Source organism: Polypterus senegalus, chromosome 9 (genome assembly GCF_016835505.1).
Source record: "Polypterus senegalus isolate Bchr_013 chromosome 9, ASM1683550v1, whole genome shotgun sequence".
NCBI lineage: Eukaryota > Metazoa > Chordata > Cladistia > Polypteriformes > Polypteridae > Polypterus > Polypterus senegalus.
The window spans coordinates 39,072,954-39,083,095 of NC_053162.1; the positions used below are offsets into that span (position 1 = coordinate 39,072,954).

Sequence of the window (10,142 nt, forward strand, 5' to 3'; positions counted from 1 at the left end):
ATACAACTCCAACTCACTTACCTTATTTTTGATACCTCTAGCATTAGGGCAAGCTATTTTTAATGTGTTATTCCTTCTACATTTACGTGTTTGCTTAGAATTTGCATTACTATGCATTTTTATTTCTACACCATTCCCTAGTTTAAACAATCCTCGACTAGCCTACATATACGCCTCCCCAATATATTGGTGCCCCTCCAGTTCAGATGTAACCCGTCACGGCGAAACAGGTCCCATCAGTTCCAAAAGGAGTCCCAATGCCCCATAAACCTATACACTTCTACCCTGCACCAAGATCTGAACCACGCGTTAAGCCTTCTAATCTCCTCAGTCTTACCTGGACTGGCGCATGGCACAGGCAGAACTTCGGAGAAGACTACCTTGTCAGTTCTGCTCCTCAGCTTGGCACCTAACTCTTTGAATTTGGATCGCAGAACTGACAAACTACCCTTATGTATGTCATTTGTTCCAACATGGACAAGGACAACTGGATCCACCCCTGCTCTGGCCAAGAGCCTATCCACCTTTCCAGGGATGTCTCCAACCTGTGCTCCTGGAAGGCAACACACCGTGCGAGACTCTCTCTCTGGAGCACACCTGCGCTTCAATCCCCCTAAAGACTGAGTCCCCAACTATCGCTACCTCTCTCTTTTTGGGAACTGGTTTTGAGGTGGCCCGTGGGGTCCTACCACCTCAGAATTATCAGAGTCACCGTCCAGCTCCTCAAGGACATGATAACGGTTAGACACTTCTAATTCTGGGGTTGATGCCCCCGGACAGTGTGCACCCTTTACCTTACGCCTTGTGACCGTGACCCACCTATTCCTACCTGTCTGGTCTGGAATCTCCTCCCGCGCCACCTTGGGGGTGCACACTATCTCTCTAAAGGACGCTTGGGCCAAGTCCGCCAATTCTCTATTACAACGCAGGTCAGCCAACTCCTTCTCCAGTTCAGCGAACCTAAGTTCGAGGTGCTGGATCAGCTGGCATCTCTTGCACATGTAGCCCTCATAGACAAATGGCTCTTCCAAACCATCATCTAAAAAGTCCAACATCCAACAGGACTTGCATTGCACTGGCCTCAGTTTCCTAATTAGAAGACAGTCTTTGCTGATAATGAGACATGGTATCTAACTCCACTGCTCATTAGTACTTTCATTCTTCCAAGTCAAATTTTAATTACATTGTAGAGAAGAGATCTTCACTCATTGCCCTGGAGGGAAGCAGTGGATTCGGGTTTTCACCTCAACCACTTAATGCTGCATCAAGGAAAAAAAATCCTAAAGACATAAATATTTTGCTTCACTATCCGGGCAATGGCTTTCATCTAACGGTCTCCTGGTCCATTTTTTATTTTTTCTTTTCTAAAATTATACCGCATTTGTTTCTTAAATTTTTTTCCAAGCCAATCTACATTTGTGGATGAGTCCTCAAAAACTAATATTGCTCATATTTTTGTGTTTGCTCAGATTTGGCATCCTTCTGTCTTTGATCTTGAGGTCCTAAAGTTGATATTTCTAAAATGATCTGTTCTGCCTCATTCTCTGTCTCAAATTAACCCTAGACTCCTACCTCTGCAGTAAAGCTCACCAGCTAGAAGGTGCTTTTTGCCAAAGGTGAAGTATTTTTCAAAATGTTTGCACAAAACATTAGCACCTTAGTGTAAATAAAGAAGGGCACCGATTCTGCAGGCCTTACCTCACAGTACACAATTTCAGCTCCATAGTCCAGAGCCAGCAGTCGCATCGGTAGAGTCCCAACTCGGACCATGGGTGCCATGATTAACTTATTTTGAAAACAAAGTTTTGCTGCTGCTTCCTTTATCACTTGCTCTTTCATTATCTATCAATAAAAATGAAAAATAGTTATCCAGTCTTGATTTAAAAGGAAAAACACTTGATCCAGTGGATATGACCCTAGGCAATCAAACAATACGGCTCTCCAACCTTAATGCTACTCTTTATCTAGGATATCGATTTCTTTCTTTCACTTTACCATTCTCGATGTCTCTCCTCGTTACTGCTTCTCAGTTTCTTTCTGTACCCATGTGTTAAGTCAAAGCTCTAACTGCCGTTCAGTCCTAGCGTTTTTTTTTAAATATAACTAGCCTCATCTCTCTCATGCAGGAACCTCAACCACGAATTAATTTGCTTTAAGAAGTTTGACTCACCTCTCCAGCCCCAGGTTCTCCCTCATATAGCGAACGTTCCCTGCCTGTACAGCCACAGAGCCTCTTTCTAATGGAAATTCAAGCAAAGCAATGAATTTACAAAAAACGATCAAAACTGCTCTACCCTGTCAGCAACTCTCTTCGCCACACATGTGGTCGCTGTAATGACGTCATTGAAATGCAGCGGTGCGTCATCACGGCGCGACAGTACCGAATCTGTGCCATGTGTAGATCGTGAAGGGAAAAGTGATTGCTTACAGGACAGATGGGAAGCAGTGATGGGAATGAAATAATACTCATCAGGTAACAGTTACTATTTTATTTAACATTTTGCATTTTCGTGCAGAGTTGTCTTAGTCTACCAGTTAAACTATACAACGTGTGTCCCTTTTTAAAACTTGCGCTTCAGTTGTATCAAACGTTTAGTAGCTTATTGAGCGTGTCATCTGCTTGCTATAATGACTCAGGAGATCATGTGCCAGAAACTCGGAAAAACGATAGATGACTGGAGAGCTCGTTATATGTCATTTTAATCGAATATGTAGTAGCTGTGTCATTATTTCGTAAGATAGTTATCGTCAGTTATAGTACCGTCGCTTACTCTAATGCATCAGAAGTACAGTGTATCGAAGTACTTTTTCTTTTTACAATATTTGTAGCTTTTTATGTTATCAAGAACTAATATTGTCGGGCAGTGTTGTGTAGTGGTTAAAGCTTTGGTCTGCAAACGCTGAAGTTTACGGGTTCGGATTCCACCGCAGACACAGTGTGACCTTGAGCAAGTCAGTTCACCTTAGCAACAGCATAATAAAGTCACTTACCCTTGAACAGTTGAACTGCCATATACAACTGCACCCGAGTCAAACACTCCTGCATTATATCAATGCCTGCTTTTCCTAGTGACCTGGCTTTGGTTGATAGTCACTGCAAAAAACAATTTTACAGAAAAGTGTATTATTTTCTATTGAAACGAGTAATCGTAAGGATAATGGGAAATTTCATCATCTATTACAGTCATTATTACAGTATTTAGGATTTTCATTTGTTTATGTCATTCACTCAAGTATTTCTTTTTGCATTTTTTGTTTGTTGTATGTGAACCTCTTTAAAAGTCCACAGATGCAAATGAATATGTAAAGAATTTTGGAGAGTGGGGTTGGTGGGGCATCCTTGTTTGAATTAAGAAGACATGCATGTAAATATAAATGATTTCAGAATTTTGGGGGGTTCCCTTTCAAAGTCTATATAAACAAATGTATATTACAGTGGGCAAGCCTGCTGTTAAGATTAAACTAATGCTGTTGGCCCCGGCTTGTCTTGGACCTAAGAACAACACTTCTGATTCTCTCTCCTCCATTATTGCTTTTTGCGATGCAACAGCTACACTCACAACAGGGCCTGGCACCCGCACTGGATCTTTATAGCACTTGCTAACCATTGAGCTTTGCATCTTCCTTGAGCTTTGTCAACCTTTCTTGTTTCATTTTAGACCTCGCTGTACACACCAAACATCATCCTGCCTCTTTTTCCTCTCCATCTTTACTCGTTCGTCTGCCCTTTTGGTTTGTGCTGCTGTTCACTTGGCCCATCAATCGCTTCTGCCACATCATGCATTTGCATAAAGCCACATCTCAGTGCAGAGCATGAATGTTAGTGTAGTGTTAATAAATACCAACAGTTAAAAAAATGCGGGTCAGCTAATTTTCTTTTTTCTATAACATCACCAAATTTCAATTAAATAATTTTTGATGTTTTGGGGTCTCTTGTTTTCCTGTTGTGGAAGGGTTTAACCCCTCAATATTGATGTATTGAAATGTCCTTGCTTAGCAGATGCCTACTGACCAAGATGTACCATCCTCCCAAAAATAGTGTTTTTGTTAGTGACTGAGTGAGTGAGTGAGTCAGTCAGTGAAGTTTGCATTATTTATGTACTTAGATTCATTTATTTTATGGATTTTTATATCCTTGGTAGACTTGCTAGGAAATAGAACCTAATCGGTCATGAACGCCTGTAGCAATTAAGTGTTTCAAGAGCTTAGTCAAGAATAACATATGCTCTTCACTGCCCAAACAACTAGATTCATTACAGTTCACACATCACTCAGGTAGATCCATGGATGATGCCATCACTTTGATGCTACATAAAGTTCTAGCCCACCTAGACTACAGGAGAGGAAATAAAATGTGAATCCTATTTATGCTATAGTTTGGTATTTAAAACAGTAAACCCCTCTCAGTTCATTACTAAGCTTTGGGTCCTGTGTCTGACTCTAAACACCTCACTGTGCAGGTGAGATTGCAACTTTATTGTCAGGCGGTTCAGGTGGGAGGCCACACTTCATCAGCTCTCACCCTCGACACAATGGCTGCACTGGGCTGTGTTGTGAACCTTCAGCAGTGCTCTCTTTGCACATATGACTGCATGGATCAACGTGACTAGTGTCATTGTCAAGTTTGCTGATGACGCAGCAGTGGTGGGCCTGATCTCTAACAACAATGAACGGCGTTGCCTGAGTGAACCAGAGAGTCTGTCACACTAGGGTCAGGACAGCAGCCTGCTCTTGAATGTCAGCAAGTCAAAGAGGCTGATTGTAGACTTTGAGAGAAAACGGCAGAGGCCCTACAACCCCCTCAGTATTAACAGCACTTGGGTGGAGAGGGTGGACAGTTTCAGATACCTTTGTGGCCACATCACAGAGAACCTAACCTGGTCCAAACACATTGGCACCTTGGTGAAGAAGGCACGATAACGTCTTTACCACATCAGATGCCTCAGGAATTTTAGGCTGCTCTCTCAGATACTTAAGAACTTCTATAAATTCACCATCGAAGGCATCTTGCCTGCCTGATTTGGAAACAAGCATACATTAGGACCACAATACAGACAATAGACAATACAGACTGTGGTGCATTTAGATAAACACTTCACTGGGTCTGCATTCTCTTAACTTCCAGGACATCTACATCAAGCAATGTCTGACCAGGGAAAAGGAAATTATCAAAGACTAGCAGACCTGGCGCGCTTCGCTGCACATTTGACCGGCTAGTTTTGGCAGCGGATCGTGGTTTTTCTAATCTAGACGTCCTGTCTTTTTCAGATTCTTTTAACCGCCTGGTTTTGGCAGCGAATCGTTTTTTTTTTCCTAACGGAGAAGTCGTTTCTTGTTGTGATTTGTTTAATCGCCTGGTTTTGGCAGCCAAGCGCTTTTTTTCCAACCTAGAAGACCTCTCTTGAGATCCGTTTAATGGCCTCGTTGATTGCATGTCTTCCAAGGTAGTTTCAATACCCATTTCTTGCACAGAGTCTTCTCCCCTTTTATGAGTGACTGTGTAAGTACCACGTGTACTAAACAGTAAATTAGTAAAGGAGAAAGGACTAAACACTAAGGAAAAAGAACGGCAAGACCGCGTCAGCTGCGGAGCTCAGCTCGGAGCAAAGTGAATGAAATGAGGTGAATGGGAGGGGCGATGATCACATGACTCCCCCACCCGCCTTAACTCTCAATCCCTCCACAAACACTGTCTCTCGGATCCCAACTCTCCTATATATATATATATATATAGATTGTAGATAGATAGATAGATAGATACCTGTTATCCCAACAATGGCCTCTTCTCTGGGCTGCGTTCAGGGAAATACTACTACTGCCTGAAGACCATTTCAGAGAGACTTTCTGTCCACAGCCTGTCTACATCCTAAATGAGGACAGTGTCTAGATCTTGTTTATTATCCTGTATTATCTGTTAATTTATTAAATAATTTTATAGTCTTAATATAATGCCGACACTGTATGTATTTATATTTATTGATATGTATAGAGTTGATCGTCTTTTTATATTTTTCTAATGCACTGTCTTGGAGTTCAGCACCCTGGCATTTCCCTGCATATTGTACTGCGTATAACTGTATGTGACAAGTAAAATTTGATTAGATATTTTCTACTGTGTTTGCAGCTTGAGCACAGGCAGGTTAAGTGAAGAAAGTGGACTGAACCATCTTCCTTGTTGCATTGAAACAAGTAGGGACCCAGTGTTAGCTCAGTGGCAACAAAGTAGGCAGCAATCATTAAATCTAGAAAGAGCAGTTGTGAAATAAGGTAGGGTTTCACATGAGATTTGAACATTATAGTCCCTCTTGGATATACCTGGAGGAGACATCCAGCAAATGAAGGAGGAGTTGCAGAGAAGTTCATAGCAGAGATTCTGGGTGGTGATGATGTGGTTGTTGGAAAGTGGCAGGTGCCTCACTTCTTTAAATCAATCAAATGTAAATTGAGAGTAATTTGCATACAAAGCACAGATTTGTGGGACATCTCTAAATACACAACACATGTAAAGTGTTGTGAATGAATTTAATTTTCATAGCACACATTTTGTTTTGTTTTCCCTTTTATGTGAAGTTTGGTTGCGGCTTGTTTGGTGAAGACCTAGCTGAGCAAAGAAACCCGTTAGTCTTCTGGTACTTCTGAAAACCCCAGAGTAGTGCATCTGCTTCTCTTATTGCATTAGCAGGTAGCTGAAGGAGTTGCTCATTTAACCATGCTATGTAAGGTCCTTGATTTGTAATGTTTTAGCCTTTTATTCACAACCTATTATTTTAATATTTCATAAACTTTCTGTATTATTTTATCTTTACCCACTCTTTAATGCTAAAACAACATTTATGGACGTGAATGTGTTAGTTTAGCTCTAAACCAGAATTTTTAATATAACTTGCAAATTGTTCACAGAGCAGGAATATATTATATGCTTAATGTCTTGTATTCTTCAGCTGAGGTGACATCTGAAATCATTTCAGTTAAAAGTGGCCATTTATTCTGTTTCTTCTTTCCCCTGCTTCCCGTTCTACCACAGGTTCAATGATGAGCTTAGGACTCCGAATCTCTTCCAGGGCCATTGTAGCTCTGCAGTGGCCTGCTGCATTTGTTGTTCGAAGCTGTCATTCAGATACTGGGGTGAAGCAGCAGCTGGGCACCTCTGTGGGTGACAAGAAGAATGAAGCTGTCATTAAAATTCCCCACCGGATGCAGCAGCGCATTGAGACTGTGCAGCAGCTGAAACGCAAGAAGGTGGGGAAAGTGACAACAACCAAAGCTGGAAAGCAGCTTATTGTCAGCAAAAACAGTAAATTTAACCAGCCAGCTAGCTACACTGTGGGCAAGTTTGACCAGCCAGTACTGGCATCTAAAGGCTGGAAGCACTACAAGTCATTTGGAGACTACTTTATTATTAATAACACCCAGAATACACCTCCCTTTTTGAATGCTGAGAAAAACAAAACCGATAAGGAAACTGAATCCATTAAAAAAACTTTTCAGTCATTGGGCCTTTGCCCTGAATTAACCAGTGTTCTTCAAAGTGTGGGAATTGTTCATCCCACAATTGTCCAACTCCAGACCATTCCGAACTTGCTAAGAGGGAAAAATGTCCTATGTGCAGCTGAGACTGGAAGTGGAAAAACACTCTGCTATTTGCTACCCATCATCCACAAGCTTCAGGCTGATCGTGTTCAAGGGTGGGAGCCAAAGGGAATCGCGGCCCAGAGTATTGTGCTGGTCCCTTCCCGAGAACTGGCAGACCAAATTAAAGCTGCTGCCAGACCTTTATGTGCACCCTTTGGATTGACCGTGAAGGCGGTTGGTGGTGGCCGAGGACTGGGCAAGATCAAGCTGGCCTTTTCCAGTGGTACACCTGAGCTTATCATTGCCACCCCAGGTGCATTATGGAAAGCGATGCAGAGAAAATGTGTGGATCTGAGCTCTCTTGGATACTGTGTTCTTGATGAAGCTGACAGTTTGTTTGATGAGAGCTTTGTGAATTTAGTGGAAAAAATCCTGTCTCAGACCCGGGTGGCTTCCAGTCCTGCTGAAACTAAGGGTATCGACCGAAAATCACAACTTGTGGTAATTGGAGCCACATTCCCAGGAGGTGTTGGGGAGGTATTGAGTCAAGTCACAGATTTGGGTAGCATTGTCACTGTGAAAAGCAAAAACCTGCACTTCCTCATGCCTCATGTGCAGCAAACATTCATGAAAGTGAGAGGTTCAGATAAGCTTTTGGAGCTCCTTCACGTTATTCAGATGTCTGCTGCTTCTGGTGACAATGGTGGAGTGGTAGTCTTTTGTAACAGTTCCTCCACTGTTAATTGGCTTGGGTATCTTCTGGATGACAACAAAATCAAGCACTTGAGGCTGCAGGGTCAGATGCCTGCTGCAATGAGAGCAGGAATATTCCAGAGCTTTCAGAAGGGCCTAGTGAATGTTCTTGTGTGCACGGACCTTGCATCGCGGGGCCTGGACACCAAGCGAGTTAGAACCGTAGTCAATTATGACTTTCCCCTGTCTCACACAGACTACATCCACAGAGCTGGACGTGTTGGCCGGATGGGCAGCAGTGAGACAGGCTCAGTTATCAGTTTTGTCACTCATCCGTGGGAGGTCGAGTTAGTCCAGAAAATTGAGACAGCAGCACGAAAAAGGACAAGCTTGCCTGGAATGGAGTCCAAAATCCGGAAACCAGTAGAAGAGAAAGATTTGATTGAGTTTGAGTCAAATGTAAAGGAGGAGTAGAGTACACTGACATTCATTTTACATAACAGTAGGTAGAACATTCATCCTGTTTTGTACTGGCACATCCAATTCAGGATCATCCAATGCCTCTTTAGTAGCTTTGGCAAAGTGCAGGAAAAAGCCCAGGATAGGGAGAATTTACACAAAAGCAAATGAAGAATTTAAAAAAAAATTGAATATTCAGTTGAAAAAATTATATGCAGTATATTTGCATAAGGCTGATTCAAAACATTCTCCCATGTGACTAGAGGTTAATAGTAATTAATTTTGCTCCATATTGCGCAAAATTCAGACCACTAAAGCTTCTTCCTTTGTGGTATAAGTAGGTGAAATATATGTGAAGAGTTGTAAAAGAGGTTAATTGAAATTCTGCTTTATTTGTATTTTTTTTTATGGAATGTAAAATAAAAATGGTCTTTACTTTCCAGCTGAATGTGTTCTGTACTTGGACGGGGTATCTGTGTTGTCTATTCAGGTGTCTCACAGGGTAAGTACAGTGACATGGACAGAGTACAGTGAAATTCTTACTTGCATGTGCTAATCAACATGCAGCCAGTCGCCACTTTCCAGCGCTGTGATCAATGACTAGTACTACTTTCGATTCGAAGCTTCTGTCTTCCCTGTCTAAAACAACTTCCTTACCCTGATTCACAAATATTCAGGAGGGAAGGTGCTGGTTGACCATCAAAATAGAGTCTTTGTATTTTTTGTGCTCAGTAATCTTGCATTAATGTGCATCTTTATATAGTAGAGAAGCTCTAAAGACGATCAGTAGAAATTAATTTTACACTGCTTATCAGTAAGTTGTGCAGAAAATATACTATAAATAATATTACATAATGTGAATGCTGTTGTTTATGTGATTTGTTAAAGCAGTGTTTCTCAACCTTTAAGTATTTGCTACTCGAGTTTTCATAACAGTTTTAATTATGCCCCCCCTAACGTTTTTTTTGAAAGGAGCCCACTAATACCAATTTGTTCTTTTTTAATTAATATTATATCATAGGTGCATATTTTATTATACCTACTTAACTTTTATCGACATTTATCTAACTCTATATTTATTTTTCTAATATCAGAATGTAGTTTTAAGTTAATTTGTTTTGGTTTCAATAGATGTAATTTTCATATTTTTGATTCTTGTTTTCTTTTTTCACATCTTCGCGCCCCCCTTTTTGTTACTTCGCGCCCCCACAGTTTGAGAACCACTGTGTTAAAGTACCTTTCTATCGTAGTGCATAATTATCTATGGTAGTCCAGTATATTATTCTGGAATCTGATCATCAAGGCTTTATTGTTAGTATGTAGCATCTTTAGGAAATGCACACCTATGTTTTTGTGCCTATCATCCTTATTCCAGGGCACATTAAATCAGATCCTAACTATCCCATATGTTCAGTCCC

At 41.2% G+C, this 10,142-nt stretch overlaps 2 protein-coding genes across 2 annotated transcripts in view; one reads left to right on the forward strand and one right to left on the reverse strand.

The window, feature by feature from the left end:
- The window catches only part of dus2 (dihydrouridine synthase 2), a 90,014-nt gene extending 87,678 nt beyond the window's left edge, over positions 1–2,336 (reverse strand). The window contains exons 1-2 of the mRNA XM_039762943.1: positions 2,171–2,336; positions 1,699–1,842 (exon numbers count right to left, since the gene is read on the reverse strand). Of these exons, the coding sequence (XP_039618877.1) occupies positions 1,699–1,839 (141 nt within the window). The 5' untranslated portion in view covers positions 1,840–1,842; positions 2,171–2,336. The remainder of the gene's footprint in view (positions 1–1,698; positions 1,843–2,170) is intronic.
- Positions 2,337–2,386: 50 nt separating this feature from the next.
- On the forward strand, positions 2,387–9,141 carry ddx28 (DEAD (Asp-Glu-Ala-Asp) box polypeptide 28). The gene is made up of 2 exons (XM_039762944.1): positions 2,387–2,473; positions 7,025–9,141. The coding sequence occupies exon 2, from the start codon at positions 7,030–7,032 to the stop codon at positions 8,737–8,739; it is 1,710 nt and encodes a 569-aa protein (XP_039618878.1). The 5' UTR covers positions 2,387–2,473; positions 7,025–7,029; the 3' UTR covers positions 8,740–9,141.
- The last annotated feature ends 1,001 nt before the right edge of the window (positions 9,142–10,142 follow it).